Here is a 22938-nt window from a genome sequence, read left to right as displayed (position 1 = left end):
CTGAGACAGAAGGATCGCTTGAGCTCAGGAGTTTGAGGTTGCTGTGAGCTAGGCTGACGCCATGGCACTCACTCTAGCCTGGGCAACAGAGTGAGACTCTGTCTCAAAAAAAAAAAAAAAAAAAAAAGTGTGTTAATGGCGTATGAACAGACAGTAGAGCCACGCAGCAAACTTGAATGTATAGAAATAGACTCAGACCCAATTGTGCTCAAGAGGGGAAGAGATAAATTATTCAACAAATGATGTTGGAACACCCAAGGAGCTACTTGGAATAAGATGACGTTGGCTCCGTACCTCACACCTCCCTAAACAAATTCCAACCAGACCAGAGATTTGAATGTAGAGTAACGGAAGTGTCAAAGCAGCAAAGGCCGCTGTGGGGGACACGCATCACCTTGGGACTGAACAAGGCCTTTCCAAGGGAGACAGGAAACACAGGAGAAGAGAGATTTACATTAAAAACAAATTTCTGCAAGGCAAAAACCTCCATACACAGTCAGAGATAAATGGCAATGTGGGAGAAAACACTTCCGTGCGTACCACAAGGCATTAATTTGCCCAACGTTAATAAACAGTCCTGCAGAAAAACGGGCGAAAGGTGTGGACAGTTCACAGAAAAGGAACAACAAATAGCTCTTTAACATGAAAAGATGATTAACCTTCACTTACGAGGAGAGAAATACAAATCAAATTGCACCAAGAAACCCTTTCCCTAACAGACTGGCAGAAGGCACAGCGTGTGGGCGCAGGGGCCTCAGGAACCGGGTCTGTTGGCTGCAAGAGCGGCTGGAGGCAACTTTGCAACAACCAGGAAAGTTACTGTTGCATTTCCAGTAATCTCTCCTACTCGCAAGGGCAGCGGGATGTAGGCACAGGGTTGGCGCCTGGCATGGTTTTCATGAAAGCAGAAAAGGCTGGAGGCCCGTCCGAGTCTGCCCACAGGGCACGGCCACACGCATGCCCTGGACAGCCCACCCCACACACACCGGTGCCCACCAGCAAAGAACATGCGGGGAGGGGGAGGAAAAAAGACAGAATCCTGCCCGAGAGCTGCCCTGGAAGTGTTGGCATGAACGCTGGTCCCAAGCGTGCCCTCTGGACACAGGAACCGGGGCTGAAGCTTGAACATCTTTCAAATTCTGAATCCGGAATGCATTAACTACTCTGTAGTAAACTAAATTTTAAAATTACATTTTTTAAATAAAAGAAATACAAAGGATTTTCTTGTTTAAAAAAGCCAAAAAACAAAAACTGCCCTTCTTCATACGGCAGAGAATCTTGCCTAATGCCTAACCCAGGAGTTCTCAAAGTGGCCCAGGAACCCCCGGGGGACCCACGGGTCAAACCCCGCTGGCAGTAACCCTAGACGTCTGCCTTCCCTCCTGCTCCCCGGCGGCTCCAGCGTGACAGGGCGGCAGGCGGGACCCAGAGGCCAGGAGGCCCCACAGCTGTCTTCCCTCAGACCACACTCCCAGGAAGGAATGCGAAGTGCCAATGTCCTTCTTCACTGGTTTAATAGTGATTTTTTAATAAAAAGATGCTACTTATGTTAATATAATGGGTTTATAGTTGGCATATTTTAATAAATTAACATATATTTTTAATTTCTTAGTGTCAAGTTCTACTACAGTGACCAGCAGTGAATGCAGCCCACGCACACAAAGGCTCTCTGTGTCCTCAACAACGTAACACTGTAAGGGGGTCCAAGACGAGACCAAAAAGTGTGAGAGCCACCGGCCTACCCCTGAGATTCCAGGGGCCTCGCAGGGGGACACTGTGCCCTCGGGGGCCCCTCCGGTCAGCCCACCGGCCACCTCTGACCGTGACCCAGGCCTGGGGCGGCTGAAGCTGGGCCCCAGTGGGGAGCATGTTCACGCACAACCTGAGACCCAGGGGTCAGGCAGGCAGCAGAGGGCTGGCCAAAGACACAACTTCCTAAGGGGCCAGCTGGGGCACCCACCTTATTTCTGGGCACAGCCCGTCGCAGTCCTCATCCAATCTCTAAGACACTCACATTCGCTGGGGTCTGTCTCCACCGCACCCCGCACCACCTGCCCTGACCCACACACGTGGCACTGAGTCGGCCGTGGGTCACAGTCCAGGGCTGGGGGAGGGGTAGCCTCTGCAACAAACCACAAAGTGCGTCTGGCACAGCCTCTGTCCATCGGGGGACAGAAGAGAGTGGAGCCGGTCGTAGGTCAGGAGAGGGTCAGCCACTGGTCCGAGTGTATGCACCTCCCACCCCAGGCTGAGTTGGGTACGTGGGTCCCTGGGGCCAGGTCGGCAACAGGCTGGAGACCAGCAAGAGGCCCGGCACCAAGACAGGCACAGCGGTTTGGAAAGTGACCAGGGTGAGGGAGGGGCGTGGACCCTGCCCTGATCTGTCCTGGTCCTCAGGTCACCCGTGTGCAACAGGGGTCCCGGCCAGAGGATGGTGGGACAAGCAGGCCACGGGTTGAGGGCCACGGGGTCCTCAGCCACGTAACTTCATCCTCACACCTGTAGCAGATGGAAATCACTCCCCTTTCTGAACTGGGAAACTGAGGCACAGAGAGTCAAGCAACAAAGAAGGCAGCAGCCACGCTCCTGACCAGCGCTTCCCGGCTCCCATGGACCCACGAGGCCGCACACCACCCCCAATGCCGCCCAAGCCTCACGCTCCCAGCGCGGACTCGAGACCTCACTCCTCCCCTACCTCCTCACCGCTTCACGCTCAGGCCAAGGGTGGAACCCCAGCAAGGACGAGCAGCCTCCAGGTCACTGTCAGAGTCGCAACCACCTTCTCTACACAGCAGGACACCCCACGGGTCCTAGGAGGTCCTGCCCAATCACTCGCCTCAGCAAATCCTTGGTCTCCCAAATGCACCACCATTCTCTGGACCCCAGTTGGTACAAACACCCTCCCTTCCTGCCTCCCTTCCAGGGGCCACGTGAGGCTCCTCCTCCAGGAAGCCCTCCCTGACTCCCACAGTCCACAGGAATCTCTCCGTCCAAGGAACACATAAGTCCTGTGGCACCCGTGCTCTCACACACCGGGTGCTCACGGATGCACCTGCTGCCAGCACAGCCGTCTTCCCCAGACCTGCCTCTGCACCCGCATGCGCATGTCGCACCCACTGAGGGGCCTGTCACCCAATGTCCCTCCTCCCTCTTTTCCTAAGGACCCTGTGCTCTCCCTGGGGAATGACCCGCCCCAGTGGGAGGCCCTGCCTCACAGCGGTGGGGACCCTGTGGGGACGGATAAACCATTAATAACTCAGCAGGCGAATCACAGTCCCTTTGGGAAAGGGACCACACGAGCCTGGAGCCAGGCTGCTCGGCCGTCCTGGGAGACCCGCCTGGGAATGAAGGGATGCAGGGGACGTGGGAGGAGATACCACGGGGCAAGATGCAACCAGAAGGAAGAAGGCGAGACCAGAGACGCACCCCACGCAGCCCAGGCCCCGAGCCAGCACGTGCCCTGTGCGAGCCTGCGGTGGGCCCCTCCTTGCTGGGGCTCTGGGGACACTCCCAACAGGAGCCTGACACCCTGCCACTAGAATAGGGTGACAGCTCCAGGTGACGACTGCAGGAACCAGTTATCAGCAGGTGGCTTTTTCTTGAAGGAGAGCACAGCTATCACCAGCCTTAAGAAATCAAGGCATGAAACAGTCGGTTTCCAGGACAGATACTTTGGGACGAATGCTTTTATGACCAAAGGACTCCTCCGTTCTCCGCAGGACCTTTGACAAATCATTTTGTAAACAGCAAGCTTTCCTGCTGGCTTTAAGGTAGGATCGGATGTGCAGTCCCCGTTTGCAGACAATGCTACAGGGAGAACGAGCCACAGGTGGCCAGACACACCTGGGATTCTCACTGACTCGCAGGTGAGAAGAATCCCCATGTGGGGAGAGCCTTCCGCAGGCCACTCCTGCAAAAGCAATTAAAAATCAAAGCATGCTTTTGCTTAACTACAACAAATTTGAGAGACTCCACGGCGTGTGCAGCCTACCGTGCTTCCTGGGGCCGAGCTGTGGAAATGTTTCTCTCCATCTTCCAGAGAGAACTGAGACTCTCCTACCAGAGAACTGAGCCAATACGTTAACCGCAGGTTGCTAGGTAATTCTGCATTTAAAAAAAATTAGCATCTAAAAGCATAACTATGAAAATAATAGCTGAAGGTGTGAAAAGCCAAGCCATCTCCAAGTTACATAATTAATCACGCAAATACACGCACACACACACGGGCCCTGCCCGGGCAGCTCTCAGCAGAACTAGCTGGGCCCCCGCCCACCCCATCTGTCCACACAGGTGCCAAAACTCCACTCCTTGTGCCAGGGGCTCTCTAGGTCTGGGCTTGTCCTGATCTGACCCTCCAGCTCAGTCTCCGCCTCCCCCACCTGCAATGCCCCACCTCCTCTGGGGGGGCTGCACGGCCAGTTCACACCCTTTTCCCCCACACCCCGCGCACGCCAGCCCTTACTCACGGCTCCGGCCCCATCCGCTCCTCTTCTTTCAGTCCCAGCCTGAAATGGGCCGTAGCTCGTAAGGGCACTGTGGGGACGAGGCCCCCTCGGTCCTCCCACCCTGCCCACGTGGTTTGAGGACTTGGCTTTCAGCGCAGCTCCCGTTTCTGATTTCAGGTATACTCGCCCCTCGAGGGGCCCAGGGCTGCACCCCGGAGTCTCCCCCACCTTCTGAATGGCCTCCTGCCCCCAAACGGACCCCACACACACCTCAACTACCTAGAACCATCAACAAGCCGGGATCCAGTAGTCAGCAAATCAAACCAATAACCGGCATTGCCTTTCCTCACACATAGGAAAGCAAGCGACTCGAAGGGTTGCAGGTGAGGACCATCCTGGACGACGCCCCACACCTTCCACAGTGAGAATCCCTGGGCAACTCCAACTCCCTCTCTCGCCTGCCCTCCCCCCTTTTGTCCTGACTCCACTTACCAAAGCAGCATAAGGGACCCAAACATCTCACTAGAATTTTCACCAAAAAAAGGCCACCAAATGCCAAACCCTAATGGACTAAAAAAAATGCAACTGACCAGAACATGCCACCTTCTACTGCATCCTAAAGGCAAGTTCTACAAGCAGATAATCGTAAACACCCCTCCCCCCAAAGCCCTACATTTTCTATAAACTTTCCCCCAGAATAGTAACTTGCAAATAAAACTGTACTTGTTTTTGTCCTAATTAAAACCATGCCAGAAAATCACCTGAAACTTGAGAAAGGAGAGAGAGAAACATCACTCGATGAAGTTCCTCTGGATCTAAATAAGACTCCAACTCACCACATCCTCTCATGCCCACACGTTTTGGGGGCTTCAGATGATTTTCCCCTTAGAAGAACCCAACCTCATAAATATTAAACTAAAAGAACCTCTCTGCAAAGCAGCCGTGCTCTGCAGCATGCCTCTGCCGGGAGGGACGCGGGCTGCGGAGCGAGAGCCGGGCTGTGCACCGGCTCCCCACCTACGCCGGGCACCTGCGAGGCCCCCAAGCAAGAGAACCCTCTCCCTCCTGCTCCCCGGTGGCTGAGCCACCTGCGGTCCTCCCATTCCCAAAAGCAGGTGTGGAGCCCTGGCATAACCAGACTAGCAGGTTGGCGGGTAACTCTGAGAAGGGTGGTTCCACTCCCACCTGGAGCTGGCGGCTGAGTCAACCCTGCGGCCATCAGAGCAAAGGAGGGGAGGTCTCAGTGACAGGTGGAAAAAAGGCCCCAAGTTGACCAAAGAATCCTGCCTTTAGGGCCTAATCTCCAAATTCCAACAGGAAACAAAATCCCACCACCTGGTTCTACAGAGAAGAGCCTGACCATCCACCCTTGCCAAGCCCACAGCACCCCAGGAGACCCCAGCCCCCACCCACAGCGGGGACGGTGGCAAGGCCAACTTCAGGCTTCAGTCCTGTGGCCAGGCAGCCTGGCTCCGTGGAAAGGGCCACTGGTGACATCTGTCATCCTGGCCACACTGACACCTGTGGAAACTGATGACTATCGGCCTCATAAATGTGATTCAGCCAAATACGACGCCAAGGCCTTGAAGGCTCGCAGGGAGCAGGGAGCTGGGCCCAGCTAGTCTGTGTCCTCGCGGTCAGCCTGGGCAGAAGCAGTAGACAGAAACTGCAGTCAGCGGCCCTCTGCCCTCCCCACGTGGCACTGATCTGGAACTATGCAAACGATTCCAACTATGTGTCCACAAAGTCAATTTCGAGAAAGTAAATCCATCCTAATACACTGGGTCAACACTGCGAGCAGGAGAGCATCCGGGGTCTGGCCAGCCCCTCTCGCAGGACGGCAGACCCCTTCTCACCCTCTGCAAGCCCCTCAGCAGCTCCCGCTCCTTCCCCGACGCCACCTCCTCAGCCTCCCTGGGCGAGCTGGGAAGGTAGCCCAGGCAAGGAGAGAGCCTGTCACCTGGAGGACCTGGCTCGGCAGCCAACTCTGTGACCTGCTCGAGCCACCCCTGCACCTGGCAGATGGGGTGCTCACCTGCCCCGGTGCTCACCTGCTTGGGCAGCTGGGCTCTGTATTCTCTGTCCGGTGGCATCTTGACCCCCTGACCAGCTGCGGGGGTGACCACAATGATTCTGGAGAAGGCACTGGCCAGAAAAGCTGGTCCCCTGGTGGCTGGGAGTGGGCACCAGGAGGGGTCAAGGTGTCGGGACAGGAAGACCCTCTCGGAGGACTGGGCTGCCCCGACGGAGCCTGCCTTCCTCTGGGCCTCCTGTGCCCCTGCCACCACTGGGCCCAGACCGCTGGGGGCACCAGCTCACTCTTCCAGACACAGGGCCAGCCCCACGGGCTACAAGATGAGGGTTCTGCAGGTGCCGGACCCTTCGTGTGGCATTAAAGGGAGATTCACAACCCAGGAAACCAAAGTCAGAACAGGCACCTACTTCCAAGGGTGGCCAAACTAGACACCTGTCCTGATGGCCAACTTCCCTCAAATTACCCCTTAGATTGTTCCAGAAACCTGAGGCTTGAGACCTGCTATGTTCCTCGGTCTGTGTCTCTAGTTTCCAAATCTGACCTGACAGCTTGAAAAACACCCCTTGCACACGCCTGCCCCGGCTTCATTTCCCCAAACCCGAGTGTCTCTGGGGCGAGGGGCTTTCCTGGGCCCAGCCCGGGGCATGGGCGGGAGGGTGTGGACCTCACGCCGGCGTGGTCTGAGGGAGGGGCACAGCACTGTGCTGACTTAGCACCTTACTCAGAGCAGCAGAAATAAACCTGCTGGTACATATCAAAAGGTCCCAGGGCCTAAGCGCTGGTCACCAGCTGCAAAACACAGACGACAAAACCGAGCTGGCGAGAGCCGGAGCAGGTGAGAGCCGGCCTGCTCTGAAGTGCTTCAGAAAGGGGGAGGCGTGCCCCTCCCAGCCCAGACACCCTGTGCTGTCCCTTGCAGCCTTGGGCTCTCGGGGCTCCAACACCCCCTTCACCCCCAGGAGACACAGCCTTGCCCAGACCCAGGACACAGCTTCTATCTCCAGCCCAGACTTCTGTCCCTGGCCAGGGCCAACTGCCCTGAGACCAAGCTCTACGTTACCTCCTGGACATCTCTGCACCTGAGGCTTCCTGAACCACCTGCCCTCCCTGGGGCTCATCCCCCGAGGTCCCTCACCACCCACAAGCATCGCCCCTTCCTCTGCCAAGGGCCCCCAAAAGAGACAGGAGCCTCCCCCTGGCCCAGCTCTTCTCTGGCTACCACCCCTGCATGCCCCACACCCCAGCATCCCTGCACACACCTGGTCCCTCACACCTGTGTGCACTCACACCTGCCCTGGCCCGGAATGTGCTTATCACCTCCCAGCCCACCCTGCCCACGGTCTGCCCGGACCACTTCCACCTGTCCTTCCACAGAAACAGTGGCACCAGCCCCGAGGGCGGAGCTGCAGGAGGGGACAGTGTGGCACAGGGCCAGGGGAGGGCGTGCACAAGGAAGCAAGGGGCGGGGAGGCTGGGGGCACGTCCGGCGAGGTGGTGGCTATCATCAAGACCCTGGCTTCTACCCAGGGGTGAGCTCCAGGGTGCCCATTACATTATTAAATAAACATACAAAAGAGGACCATGCAGGCACCAATGATGGCAGCACGTCATGGCCCAAGGACAACGACATATCCCATTCTATGCTCTGGAGGCCTGAACACCGAAAAGAGGAAGAAAAAGACTCAGCCACAAGCCTTCACTCTGCGAAGTCCGCCCCAGCGCAGAGCACCCTGCGGCGGGAAGTCGGCCACATTCGACCACGCCGGCCCACCCCTGCCTGCCCCCACGGCACTGCTGGGGGGCCCACCACAGGCCACGTGTACGGCAGCACCCGCAGGTAAGAGGCCTGAGACGTCGCGGGCAAGCTTTTGCCCCAGGGCAGGTTCAGGGACCAACGACGGACCAGGCAGGAGAATCCAGCAATGGCTCATCCAGCCTCGAAGTCAGAACTTACGACGACTTTTTCAGCGTTTCCGTAACATTTACCTTTCTGCTATCGGTAAAGAGAAAAGGTCCGCAAATCCAATCACGGTCAACAAGGTTCCGGTGCCACTTAAGCAAACACATCATTCTCGAGCATTTGAGAACAGTGGAGATAAAATCAATTCCTTTTATGTTTTCGTTCTGATGCTTTCTTTTTTGAAAACCCACATGGAGAGTTCTAATTTAGGTTATGTTGGTGAACAAAAATAATCACGAGTGGGGTTCTAAATCTTCTAATTATACAGAATTTAGGACAAAATATTCATGTAAGTGGTTCCGAAATACTTTATAAATGGGTCATATAGGCTCTTTTTATTGCCAAAATTATTAAACTCGACGCAGCAGAGTCAACTGCCGGCAAGGAGGCAGAACGCCAGTCGCTCCTCGCACGGTGCCGGCCACGTCCCGTAAGTGCCGGGCGTGGGTCCCCGCCAAGAACCCTGCTGGCCCCGAGTGTGCCAAAGCCCATCACAGACTAGTCACCGCCACGTGAGCCACGGACTCCAAAGGCTCTCGGGACCGAAGCTCTGCTTCTGCAGGCGTGAGGACGCGGGTCCTCCCAGGGCCGATGCAGCCGAGTGGCGAGAACACTCAGGAAACTGCGCAGAGCCCATCGGGGTGACCGAGTGCGTCTCGCAGCCGCGGCAGGGCCTCCTCGCTGTGACTCAGGGCAGGCAGCTGGTTTCACTACTTTTAATCAGACAACTAAGTAGTCAATTATTTAAAAATACACACTTATTTGTCAATTCAGTCAGCTGGGGAGAGGGCGGTGGGGGCTGGGGCTGCACCCATCCGAGGCACTGCCCATCCCAGCCCTGTGGCCCTGCTGAGCTGGGCCTCAGGGACAGGATCTGGCTCCCCTAGAACACGCCACGCTGCCCTGGACATCTGTGCGGGGCCCTCGGCCAAGTGCTGGGGACATGGGGACGGACGGTGGCCCTGCCCCGCGAAGCCTGCAGCTACGGGAGGGGACGGCAGCCGAGTCAGACCTGCGTGGGCCCCAACCTCCCTTGATGCCACCAACGACCCTTTCTGACTGCCCCTGGCCAACTGCAGAGTGCGGGGGTGGGAGCAGCGCCCTTCGGGATGCAAGCTGGGCTTTGGCAACGGCCATCAGCCTCCGCCTCGGGCAGCTTTGGTAGATGTGGGGTGCAAACCAATAAACCCCAATCTTCTGATGTATCAGTAAGGCTAACTTTTTAAATCCCTGGTGAGAGAATATAAGATTAAGAGGGATTTTCCAATCACAGGCTCAACCCCTCACACCTGCCTGGCGCTGCCCCAGGGCGCCTGCCTTCTCCAGCTGTTTCCGTAAACTAGAAACCTTCACCATCCTCAGCTGTCTTCAGACAATGCTGTGGACTCTCCCCAATCCCGCTGACCTGCTCCTACCCTGGCCTGTCCCTGCGGCTGGTGGCACTCACCCGGGCCCAGCCCCGGGCTGCTCCCCTCCCGTCTCCCTCCGCTGAGCCACCACAGGGCGCTCACCACCCAGCACCTTCGCAGCTCCCTGCAGCTCCGGAGGACACAGACTGGAAGGAAAGGCTTTGGGACAGACCCTGCCACCCCCACTCAGCCCACCATCTGTCTCCCAACTTCGCAAAGCTTCCCACCAAGAGTCTCAGCCCAGGGTGGTCCGGTGCCCCCAGAGCCATCATGGCCAGACTCTGGGCTCAGATCCCCTGACTCAGAGGAACCGAGGGTACGAGGCCATTCACGCTGCCCAGTGGCTGCTGCAGACATGGGGGGGGGGCTCCAAGGTGGCCACCGGGCCCACAGTGGGTGGGATGCCCCTGGGCTGGGCAGTGCCAGCTCCCACGGGGAGACCACCCTGCAAGACAGTTACGGAAGTTGGAGACAGTGGGGTCTCCCCATCCGCGCGCACACACACCAGGTGGTGGGAAGGGTCCTGCGGATGGTCATGGGGGAGGGGAGAGTGGAGGGGGCCCTGGGAGCTCTGACAACCCACAGGTGTAGAAAGGTGCACAGGTGTAGAATGGTGCATGCAGGAGGCTTCTCTGAGGGGCCGAGGGAGGAGGCCGCCAGGCTGCTGGGGTGGGGGACGTGGTCCAGGCAGAGTGCAGTGGGGCCCTCAGGGTTGCACACACGGAGCGCAGTGGGTGACCCTGAAACCTGACGACTGGGCAGGTGAGAAAAACCAGGCTCCACCCCTGAGGCTCCAGAGTGGATGACAGAGAAGACGGCAGCGATCCTTTAAAACACTTAAACCAAAGAGAGTGGCCTCTCAGGGCGACAACTGGGCATGTGCCCACAGGTAGCCGCACTGGGGCCTCCCAGGTGCCCACTTACCTGCACAGTGGGGGTGACACAGCCCCCTTCTGGGTTGCTGTGGGGGGCAGCTGCCCCCATACATCCCCTGGCCCCAGCCGGTGTTCACATAACAGAACAGCAGCGCCCACACCCTCTCCCTGGGGAGCCTCAGGCCTGTGCTCTAGACCAGCCCATCTGCCCCTCCCTGTCCAGGGCTCCAGCTTGCTTCCTTTGACAAGGCTCCAGGGCTTTGGAGAAGTCAGCAGGACTGAAGGGACATCGGGACAAGGTCTCCCAGCTGCAGAAGGGGGAGTCTGGCTCCATCAAGCAGCACCACCTGGAGCCCCTGCGCTGCGTGATGGCTACAAGCTATGGTCACTGCTGGGTCAGCACCGTACACACGACATCGCAGTGCTCAGGGAGCTCTGCCGTCACCAACCTTGGCCCCACACTGGAGGAGAGAAGGGGCACTATGAGAGGCTTGGTCACCAGCCCCAGGCCCCCAGCTAGACACGACCTGTGGAAGGAAGGCTTTGGCACCAGCCCAGGTCGAGCCACTTCCGGGCTCTGCTCGGCCCTGTATGACTCCAGCAGTGAATGACTAGCAACCCCAGGGGACAGAGGGACTGGGGGAACCTGGAGCAGGCTCTGGAATCGCTGATTTTCCAAAGGCGGCAGCTGGCTATGTAACGGGAGAGACCAGGTGTGGGTGGGGCCCGTTAAAAGCTCCAAGAGCAGCTGGCCAGAGGCCAGAGCCCCCTTTTCTTGCCTCACTAAGCCTGGCCCACCTGCAGGCATGGGCATGAACAGGGCACTCTCCCGTCAAGGGCTCTCTGAGAACCAGCCGGGCCACCCTTGGCCACACAGAGCCCAGGGGCGCCCACCGCACCCACACTGCCTGGACAGGCGGAAGGATGGCTGACCTGGGCTCTGTCCCTGCCAACCCGCAGGCTGCCCACCCGTCGAGTGCGGGCAGTGACGCCGGCGGTCCCCGGGATTACCTGGCCCCCCCCTGCCCCACCCCAGCACCTGCTCTGGCTGCAGATGGGGCTGTGGGGGCTGATCCGCAGGGCCCGCCACGCGACAGTCACAGCTCTAGGTGTCTGGCTTACAGAGCTGCACGGACAGCCCAGGTGGAGCCCAGCATGGCCTGCCCAACCCGGTGGTCCCAACTAGAAGCCACCCACTCCCCCTCGGCTCCCCCACCTGCTGAGCCTTCCTGACCGTGTCCTGAGCCCTCCCTGCCACCTAGGTCTTTTGCCACCAATCCCACGATGGCAGTGAGTCTGCCCAGAGCAGGGAGAACCAGGAGCCCCCAGCACACGTCCCTCCCCGCAGCACCACCACCCCTCTCCCAGCACCATCCCACCTCCCCCAGCACCATCATCCCCTCTCCCAGCACCATCCCACCTCCCCCCAGCACTATCCTCCCTCCCCCAGCACCAACCTCCCCTCCCCCAGCACCACCCTCCCTGCAACTCTGCCCTCCTGCCCAGAGCTCCTGGCGGTTGACTCATATTTCACTTCCTCAACACCAAATAGGCTCAGTGGCGGCTGTCACACATCTGCCACCTCCCCTGTGGGGCAGGCTGGGCTCTAAGGACCAGCAATGACGACTGTCTCTCCCTCTCAGATGCTTACACCGCATTTCCACCTTCTGATGGAATACTTCTGTAGTGACTCGCCCAGCCCACCGCCCGCACCCTTAAGCAGGGGCTGCTGAACAAAACGTCACCTGTCTTCCTGATCTGCGACCTAAGCACGCCTGCTCTGTGCTCCTCCAGCACCACAGGGCAGAGCCTCGTGGCACCGCTGACCCCCATCCGGCCCTCCTGCCCCGCCTCACCCTGGCACGCCCTGGGTGACGTGTGCCCTCCTGCTCACTTCTTCGTCAGAGCCTTGACTATCCCCTGGACTGAACAGGAGGGGGCTGCAGACACCAGGTACTGGACACAGAAACTGGGCTGTCGCTGGCACAGGGCCCCAAGGGAGCCTCCACCTCCCAGAGCTGATGGGCAGGTGTCACTCTGGGCTCTCCGAGGCCTGCCCCCTCCCGGCCCCCACATACTTCAACCTGCCGGTTTCACTTCTTGGCTGGAGGACCTGTGAGATGATTCACCGGCCTCACTGCGCTCTCAGCAGTGGCTGGGGACATGGAATCACCTTCTACTCTGGCTTAGGGCCCGTCCCCAGATCACTGGCTCATCACAGCCCAGTGGGACCTGCCGACAGCCCTTAGGGGCAGGGCCTGAGCCACCAGATTAGGATTCTGCATAAAACAAGAGCACATGAGCGCAGAAGGGGCCAAGAAAACCCACAGCCCTCAGCGCACGGGCTTTGTGCAGCTCCACGGCGCACAGCTAAGGTCTGGTTGTTTCAAAGTGAGAGTCTGGGTTTTGTGACATGGAAGGTTTGTGTGTGTTTTCTGAAGGCACTGAAGTTGCTTCAGAGTTTTAAATGCCAAACTCCCCTCCCCAGGGGGCCAAGGCTGATCCATGACTTCCTGTCTCTGCAGATCCGGATCCCAAGTGCCCTCTGAGCTGCAGGGCCTCAGCTCTAGCCCCTCGGCTGTAGGGCAGGAAGACAGGACCGAGCAGGGCCTCACTGGCCAGCCAGACTTACTGGGTGCTGCTTGCCCCGGCAGACTGGCAGGGACTCCCCAGCTCATGCCCCAGTCGTGGTCACCAGGCAGCAACCAGAAGGGGACAGAGCCTCTCCAGGCCAGGGTCACCTCCCAACCATTGTACAGTACCGAGCAGGAAGGAGCTGATGGGGCCCAGCAAGGACTGGGAACAGGGGAATGAGGGGGCAGAGGGTGGGGCCAGGAAGGCAGCACACCAGCCCCAGATCGGCCCCTAAGCCTCCCTCCCAGGAAGGGCCACACGGGCCTCTGCTCTGGGCCCCAGGCTGGGCAGAGCCGGGCAAGCTCCACTAGCTTCCTCGGACACAGCCCACAGGACTGGGGGAAACGTGGGGGTCGTGGGAGGTCCTAGCCCCACACCACAGAGACAAGGGCCTTCAGGAGATGCAGCTGGAGTGCGCAGGGATCTATGTGTCCCGCCACACCAAGACACGTGGCCGGAACCCTAGTCCTTGGCCCAGAAGAGCTGTGGGCACACACTGGATGGGTCTCCTGGAGCCTTGGACAGCGACGGACCTTTCACAAGCTGACCTCACAGGCCCTGCGCCAAACTGAGCCTGGGTGGCCCGAGGCCTCACCCAGCCTGGCTCCCATCCCTATTCCTGTGTCCTGCAAACAGGCTCCATGCCCCCCTCTCGCCCCATCAGCAAGGCCTCCTTGACCCCCCTCCAGCTGGGTTAGGCCCCTGCCCAGTCCACTGGCCCAGCCTCCCCTCCATGTGCCCTGGGGGCAGAAGTGTCATTCAGTGTCTCACAGTTCAGATCGAACCTGTGAGGAGACACGCAGGGCCCACACAGGAGCACTGAACACACGGCAGGTGTGTGGGGAGAGCTGAGGTCTTCCAGGCAAGGCCCTGGGGTGCTGTGGCCGGAAGCCTCCCGGGCTCCTCTCAGAGCCGCAGCACCACCGACACGAGGCAGCAGAGATGGCGCATCCACTTTCCCCAGAACTTCTCACAGGACCCTGAGCAACTCGGGCTTATAAGCATCCCGGCATGAAAGAATTTACCAAAAGGCAAGCGCGTGCACCTTTGCTGCTCTGCAGAAGGTTTCAAAGGCTGCCCCCTGCCAGGGTGGCACGTTGAGAGGCGGAGAGGAGACAGACCGGGCCAGGATGCAAGTCAAAGATGCGTCTGAGCTCTGAAGCATCCCGCCGGCAGCCTCTCTCCTCCCTGCCAGACGGGCCAGGCTGCCAGGACGCGCTCAAAGTCAGCCGCACTTCACATCTCAAAGGGACGCCGAAGCCTGTGCCCACCCCGCGGTGGGCCGGGTGACTAAGCACAGCAGGGAAGGCCCGTTACCCTGCAGCCCCTCAACTCCCCCCTCCGGACCACTCGCACGCGCCGCCGTCGGTCCCTAACGCTGCTTCCTGAGGGGAGCAGGCTACGACACTGACCCCACCGTCCTCGTGCACTGGGATGAAGTAAGTGACAGCAAGTGGTGGCAGCCTGGCTTCCCGCTGCTGGAATGGACACTTTCTGGTCAGCGAGGGAGACAAGAATGACTCACGTGGTCACTAGATTAGCGTTTGCCACTGGCGTGAACCCGCATGTCCCTTCACACAGGTACGGCAGGTCACACGCAGAAGTAATTGCAGACATGCACATACACGCAGGTCGGTAATCACGTGGGTGTTCCCTGCTGTCAGCTGAGGGGGCCTATAAGCAGTGACCCAGCAGCAAGGCCCACCCAGCACCCAGGCCCTGGCTCCTGACCCGTCCGCCAGTGAAGGGCGCCCAGGCTCCCGGGGAGGGGCGGATCCCAGGGCCAGGCCAGGGCATGTGCAGGACGAGCCTGGAGCATCTCGTGGGGCCAGAAAGTCAGGAAATGTCAGATCACCCACAGCGCTGGGTGTCAAACGGACCCCACGGCCAAAGCTGCAACAACTGAGCAACAAAATGAATACAGTGATACTGTGTTGTACCCAAAGTATAAAGTAAGTGTCCACAGACCCCTGCGGCTGTGGGCGGGAGAGGAGGCAAAGCTGCCGTGCGGAAGATTCCACGTGATTTACGCAGACGCCCCCTCGAGGAGGTGGCAGAACTCCTCACCCCTCAAGACTGTCGGGGTCATCAAAAAGAAAGTCTAACAAACTCTCACAGCCCAGAGGACACTAAGGAGACACACCAGCCAAGTGTCACGTGGTGTCCTGGATGTAGTCCCGGGACAGAAATAGAACATTAGGTAAAAACTAGGGAAATCTGAACAAACTATGTACTTTGGTTAATAATAAAGTATCAATATTGTACATGAATTGTCACAAATGTGCCACATTAGTGGCACTGATGTGAGATGTTAATAACAAAACAAACTGAGTGCAGTTGAGGGACATAATAAGGAAACTCTCTGTATTATCTTTGCAATTTTTCCATAAACCCAAAACTGTTCCAAAAAACACAATCTGTTAAAAACAAAAGCCAGCATGCCACCCAGTGCAAGGCAGGGCAGGGCGGGGGTCGGCATGGACTCCTGCCCACTCGCTAGCTCTGCCTGAGTGTCCAGGGACCCCCATGCCAGACCCTACCCCTGCGATGCCCTGGAGGACACAGAGGGCAAGAGATGGTTTCGACCCAACTGATCTGCACAACGATGGAGGATAATCAAGCGACAAAAATAGTGGGCTGGGGGACAAGTTCTGGGACCATCAGTCAGAGCCCCAGGGGACCGGCTCCAGGCTCCCACCCTCACCTAAAGCCATTCCTCCCACACACACTTGCAAGACACTGTCTGCTGTCCCCAACAACTCCAGACACCAGAGGAAAGGCAGGGCCCTGCCCTCTAGGAGCTCAGAGACAGGCAGGGTGATCCGCACAGAGCAGGGGAGGCCAGGAAGGCTTCCTGGAGGAGGTGACTTGAGTGCCAAGCGGGAGAATGAGGTGAGAGATGTGCAGTGGCTCGAGGTGGTGGGTGCCCTGCTTGGTGAGCGCGAAGAGCCCCAGGGCAGCCATGCCAATGGGAGGGCTGCGGTGAACATAGACCCCAGTGCCCGGGGAGGCAAGGCCAGCCCACCGAGATCAGTTCATGACCGCAGGGCACAGGGAAGAGGTGCCACACTCCAGAAGAGGCAGCAAACACAGCTGTCACCACACGCTGCAGCACCAAGGAAGACACGTTCATGCCAAGTGAGGAAGGCAGACACGGAGGGCCACATGCGACATGGTCTGATGCCACCTGTGAGAAATGCCCGGCAGAGGCAAATCCAGAGGGCGAGAAAGCAGGTGAGGGGTGCCTGCGAAAGGATCTGGGGTTTCCTTTTGGGGTGATGAAAATCCAGTAAGATTTGACTGTGGCTGCACAAAGACGGCTGTGCACTTTGTGGGAACACTGAAGTCAACGAATTGTGCACCGTAAATGGGTGGATCATATGGCATGTGAATTATATCTCAATAAAGATGTTTCAAAAGAACAGACTCTCTTGCTCCCAGCCTTGCCCCCTCCCTCAGGGAGCTGCCAGAGACGCCCGGCCCCGCCCCACCGCCCAGCTCAGCCCTGGAACCAAGGTCCCTGGAGTCTGGGCCGCAGAGCGACCCAGCAAGGGCAGAGCAAGGCGCCCTCGAGGTGCCACTCTAGGTCACTGAGCAGGAGTGGAGAGACCCTGGCTTCAGGGAGCCCACCTTCTAGAAGGGAACCGTGATAAACAGTACACAACAGCAAACCACTGCAGGAAGAGGGAAGCCAGGAGTGGGGCAGAGGGACGGGTGGGAACATGGAGCAGAGACGCGCCAGGCCCAGGGTCCTGCCCTGCCAGGAACTGTCCTGCGGGGACCAGGAAGGGGAGGTGTGCCCCTAGCAGGAGGACACCAGGACAAAGGCAGGGGTCAGGCACACCCCATACCTGCACTACAGGCTGCGATGCTAGGGAGGGGCTCCTGCCCCCTGACCTGCGTCCCCGCCCCTGTACAGCCCCAAGCCCCTGCCCAGAGGGGCTGGGTAGAAGCAGCAGCCCTTCCCACTGATTGGGAGAACCAACCAAGAGAGGGCGTGTCCCCAAAGCCCTCCTAACCGCTGCGGCCCTTGAAGGGTCCCAGCACATTTGGTTTCTCCCATCACAGCTTAACTTGAATCTGGTGGCACAGGGGGTTGCAGGTGGAGCCGCTTTCCCTCCCAGTCCCGAGGGACAGGTAACCGCTCGCCAAGCACAGAGCTTTACAGTTTCCCATGATCTGCCTCCTCGGACCCCACCTCCCAGAGGGCAGCGACGTGGCGGTGGCCAGTGTCAGGGGCCAATCCGGAAGCCTCACCTCGAGACACCCCAAGGCCACCCCACCCTACAGCAGCCAAGCCCATGCACTGGGGACGGGGCGCTCCAGGCTTCCTCACCAGACCTCTCTCCTCCTGGGAAGCGACTACCAGGCTTCCCCACCCACCCAGGCCTCCCCGTGGCGCAGATGCCGCCACCAAGGTCAGGGGCCAGCACTCAGGCTCTGGCTTCCATACTCTAGGCCAAGGCACCTTTGTTTACAGGTGGCCAAACCTCTCTGAGGTCCAGAGAAGTTAAGCATCTTGCCCCAGAACACACAGCAGCAAGACCAAGAACCTTTTCCACCAACCCCCACGCCCCCCACACAGGGGCTTGGGTTAGGAGCAGAGACCACCAGGTCAAACCTGGCTCTACCATGCACTGGCTTGTGGCCTCAGGGAAGCCGCTGAACTTCTCTGTGTGGGGTCTTCCTCGTCTGCTGGGTGGAGCCAGCAACAGCACCCAGCTCCAGCTGTTATGGGAAGCGTGCAACGTGCTTAGAACGCCGTGGGGCCTGGGTGAGAGATGCCGTCATAGCTTGTTATCACTGCATGTTCAGCAGCAAAGACAGCTGTCTCACCATGACTTTAAACTTATTGCTTCTACTTCCTTCACTAAACCCCCCAGAAACCTGGCGGAACTTTCTGAAAGGATTATCAGGGCAACAGAAAGCCTGCAGTGGTTATGAACACAGCCCTTGGAGCCCAACAGCACAAGTTCAAATCCCAGCTCTGCTACCGAACGGGGGACTCAGGCAGGCCGCACTGCCTCTCCGTGCCTCAGTTTCCTCATCTGCAGGCAGGGGTGCAAGCGTCCGCTGCGAGGGCTCTGTGACACAAGTCGTGTGAAACACTCAGCACGATGTCTGGCCGGCAGGTTGAGTGATTTCTATTACTATTATTAATTTCTTTGATAAGCCAATACTTCCTCTCTTCCTGTGTCACCACGGGGGACTTTAATCACAGGGCTCACACATAATCACAACCCCAGTTAAACTCAAATGCCAAACAATCTTAACAACAGCCTTCACACTCGACGTCAATAGCGGCGAATTACCAGAATTACCAGCCCGGCATCTGCGCGGGCCCCGGTATGGGCACGTGCAGAGGCAGCAAAGGCAAAACGAGACAGTTTTCTCTAACTTGGGAAAACCTCGTTTTCTTGCACCATCTCTGTGTGTAAGAGAAGTCGGAGCAACCTGCCTTTAAGTTCTCAAGTTAACCGATTACATTTCTCCAGCAGCCACGGGCTCCGAGCAGGCAACAGGCTGCCCTGGGCCCCACCCACTCAGGCTCTGTTCACACAGCCACCGTCCCCTCAGAGCCCCAGGCCTCCTCCCAGCTCCGCCGGCCGCACCTGTTGAGGACCTGAACTTCCACACCCTTTACTCTGCCCAGAATAAAGACCTAAGGAAAGGCCCCACCGCTGTGCCACCAAAAAGCCAAGGAAAAGGCCATGCTAAGCCCACTGTGGTGCCAGAGCCCCCCAGCCAGCCTGCAGGTTATCCAGACCAGAGGCCTTCAGCAGCACCACGTGAGTGGCCAGCGTGGCCTGGACAGCATCCAGCAGGTGCCCAACCCCGAGCTAAGCAAAGAGAAGCTGCTTCCCAGCAAGCACCTCTGTACCCCACCTACCACGCACTCCCCGTGGCCCATGTCTTGGCTCCCCGACTCACGTGTCAGCGCAGGGATGCTCTGCCACTTCCTAGCCCTGTCCGCAGCTGCCCCAGGCAGCAGCTAGCACTGGGCCTCCCACAGACAGGGCCTCCCTTCCCCAGCGGGGCAGCCTCGGGGGCTGTCTTGCAGGGGAGGGGGCAGAAACTCTGGGAGAAGGGGGGAGAAACTCTGGGAGGAGTGACCAGGCCACATGGCCAGGCACTGGCGTTTTCCCTGCCAACTAGCACACGCCTCACACCAACGGGTGCTCTGGGACTGCTCCTTAAGTCCCTACCACAGCCACTGGGCAGCAGCCCCCAGAAGGGGAAACCTGTCCAGCTCCCCAAAAGGGGGCGGCCTCCAGAAATGAGCCGCTGACCAAAGCCAGGCCCCCCCAGGACCGGTGGGTCTGGCTTCCGGAGGGGACCGTCTAACAGTAGAAAGCAGGGAGCTGGAAGGGGCCTCCACGTGGCCCCAGGAGGGGAGGGGGCACCAAGAGGGCACAACCACTAACACAGATCACACATGGGAACATCAGGGCGCCTTGGCTCCCCCGTAACGTGGATTTCATCAAGACGGTGGTGGGGTTTGGTGCTGGCGTTTCTGTAACATCTGTAACATTGCTCTGCTACTCTTTGCAAAGAGAAAACGGGCTTTAGGCTTGCTCGAAGCCTTCCCTGGCAACAGCGGCTCACTAGAATCTAATAACACTTTGTTTTCATTGTGCCTGAACCACTATCCTATTCTATTATATAGCAAACATGATGATTCAGGAAAACCAGGTCTGATTCTCTTCCCTGGTTTTCCAGTCAGTGAAGGTGAGGCCCAGGGAGAGCGAGGAAAGCAGAGGTCACCCTGAGCTGGCGCCGGAGCCGTCCCCGACATCCACTCTGGGCTGGACCCTACAGATAAGAGGCGGCACTGAGGAGGGGCCCTCACAGGTCGGCAGTTTGGGGAGAGACCACCTGGTCCTTCCTTTGCCAAGGCCTCCACCACCTCGGCAGGAGACGCAGAGCAAACCGGCTCCCAAGGCCTTGGGAAACACGCAGCTTCGAGACTTTCCCAGGGAGCTTCCAGGAAATGGCTCTCCAGTGTGCAAAAAGACAGACATCTGTCCCCAGGGCACTCTGCTGGGACAAACACACTCACACCATAAGCAAGGGCAGCTGAGAGGAAAGAGCAGCAGGCGGCCGCCCACTGAGACACAGGGTGCCCAGCCGCCCAGCCTTCAGCCCGCACCTCCCTGGGAGTCCATCCCCGCCAGTGTGGCAGGGCTTCTCGGCCCCTGCCCTGGGGTCAATACCACGGCCAAGGCAGGAGTAAGGCCAGGCAGGGCTCCTCCAGAGGGGTCTGCGGCAGGACACAGGGGCAGGTTTACTGAGGCCACTGATCCGGGTGTCCCAGCTAACAACTGTGGAATGTGGTTTCACCACAGCACGGGGCAGGAACTAGAACATACTCACCCAGCCAGCCTGTGTGTCCCCAGATGGGCCTGGGGCATACATGGCCTGGGGCCCAGGGCACTACCTGACCTCTGACCCCGATGTGCGGGGCCTGAGCGGAGCCTGCATCCCCTCACTTAATGCTTTTATCTGCCTCCTCCCCAACTACTGGTGAGGAAACTAAGGCAAGAGAGGCTCCCTGCCCAGCCCAAGGTCACAGAGCAGGGGGTGAAGAAGGCAAGTCTCCAAGTTCCTCTCTTAACCACTTCGGCCCCAGCAGAGCCCCAGGGCTGGGACTCTGGAGCCTTGTTTTGGGGTTGAGAGGCTCAGAACTCTGAATTTTCTCCCCAACCCACACAAGCAGGGAACCCCATCCTGCAATAGGTGTCCCCCAAACAGAACCTCCCACCTCTGGAAACAGCACTGGCAACAGCCCCGACAGTGAACTCAGCTTCTGGGGGCCATGCTCAGGTCTCTGGCCCTGGGGGACTGCCACTCCTGCCACAGAGCCGACAGCCAGGGCCCAGCGCACCAGCCTCAGGCCACACAGGCTCTCCTCTCTCCCCGGCTCCCGGGCCTGGACAGGGCGCAGGTCCTGTTCTGGACAGGTGGGGCCTCAGGCCGGGGGTTGCCACACTCCACCCCACCTCCTGGCAGGCACACGGGCCTGGGCTTCTGCCAACGTGCCAACCAGCCCCAGCAGAGCCCCACCGGCTGAACGTCCCAAACAAAGGGAAAGGACACAGGGCAGATAGCGGGGTACAGGGAGAGGGCGAGAGGCCACAACTTTTTGGCGGGGTCATCTCTGGGGTAGCAGGAGCTGGGGGGCCCCCTTCCTCTTCTGCCCCACCAAGGAGTCGGTTAGTAGGACAGCATTTGCCGCGCCCTGTCCCGTCCCCCTCCAGCGGCCTACCCTCTGTGACCCCAGACAGGCGCCCCCACCCCAGTCTGGGCTCTGCGCCCCCGGGACGTCCTCTCTCCCCGGCCGACCTGGCAGACCCCGGCCCGGCGGACGCCAGTGCCCACAGCGCGCGAGGGGTGGCCGTCACGCGCGTCCCGGCCGCACAGGACCCGGGGGCGTGTGAGCGGGGCGCGCCCGCGCGGGGCCCTGCACGGAGGGTCGCCAGCCCCGGCCCCGCGGCGGCGGCGGCGGGGTGAGCGGGCCGAGCGCGCCAGGTCTCGGCCCCGGACGGAGCCCGGCCGGGATTCCGCCGAGGTCCGTGTGGGTGTCCGCGCGCCGCTTACCCTGCGCGGAGATCGGGGCCAACTCTCATCCACTCGCCGCCGCGGCGCCCCCCTCGCCGGCCGCCCGGCCGCGCTGCACCTGCCGCCCGCCCGGGAGCCCAGCGGCGCCGGGAAGCCGGGAGGAGGCGGCCCCGCGGGTGCGGGCCACGAGCGCGGAGGCGGCGGCGGCGCCAGGTCGCGCGCTCGCGTCCCGCTGCGCGGAGTCTGCGCGCCCCCGGCCGCCCTGCGCAGCCGCCGCCCCGCCCCGCGCCGCGCCTTAAAGGGGCCGCGCCCGCTCCGCGTCGCCCCGCCCCCGCCCCCGCCCGCGCAGCCCGGCCCCGGGGCCCGCGGGGGCGCGCCAACCCGGACGGGTCCTCGCGCGCGCGCGAGCTCGGTTACGCGGCGCCGCCTTTGTTTGGGTGGCCCATGTGCGTCCCCGTCGCCTGCACCCACGCGCACGCGCGGCCGCCAGCCACTCGCGGCCACGACCACGCCGGCCCGCGCGTCTGTCACGGCGGACGCCACGGGCACAGCCACGCACAAGCGCTCACGCTGCTGTCGCCTCGCCCGCAGCCCGCACGCCCCGTGGGACCGCCTGTCGGTTTGGAGATGGGTCAATGACTTTGCTGCCAGCGGCGACCCGCATCCTCGGCGGAAATGTCGTTCCTCTGACCGCCACCGCTGGGCCCAGAGTACAGCCCCACACCTGGAGGGGAGGTGACTCGCCCAGTACCTGGCGGGATGTTCCCTATCCTACGCTAACCATGTCCAGGGCACTCCCTGTCCCAGGATCTGGGCTCGCCCCGCCCCTTTCTCTACAGCTCACCTTTGTCGTTACAGGGAACTTGCGCTACCGATGCCCCACACCACTGCATCTCCCCAGGCTCTGCACTGAGGGGCGGGCACCTACAGAACGCACCCACTGCCCACCTGCTCCCTGGCACTGGACCCTCTTGGAGAAACCACAGCTCACAGCAGGGTGCTCAATGGACGAGGTAGAGGG

At 59.9% G+C, this 22938-nt stretch overlaps 1 protein-coding gene across 2 annotated transcripts in view; it reads right to left on the bottom strand.

The window, feature by feature from the left end:
• GRAMD4 (GRAM domain containing 4) overlaps nucleotides 1–22105 on the bottom strand; it is a 77277-nt gene extending 55172 nt beyond the window's left edge. Inside the window, exon 1 of one of the 2 annotated variants that reach the window (XM_069491700.1) lies at nucleotides 21957–22105. In XM_069491700.1, the coding sequence (XP_069347801.1) occupies nucleotides 21957–21985 (29 nt within the window). In that variant the 5' untranslated portion in view covers nucleotides 21986–22105. Of the gene's footprint in view, nucleotides 1–1960; nucleotides 2043–21956 lie in introns of those variants that run through there. The other variant, XM_069491701.1, reaches the window with a different exon arrangement.
• Nucleotides 22106–22938: the final 833 nt, after the last annotated feature.

This window comes from Eulemur rufifrons, chromosome 16, assembly GCF_041146395.1.
Source record: "Eulemur rufifrons isolate Redbay chromosome 16, OSU_ERuf_1, whole genome shotgun sequence".
NCBI lineage: Eukaryota > Metazoa > Chordata > Mammalia > Primates > Lemuridae > Eulemur > Eulemur rufifrons.
Note: the sequence above shows the minus strand (reverse complement) of the source record. Positions and strands in the feature narration are given on the sequence as shown.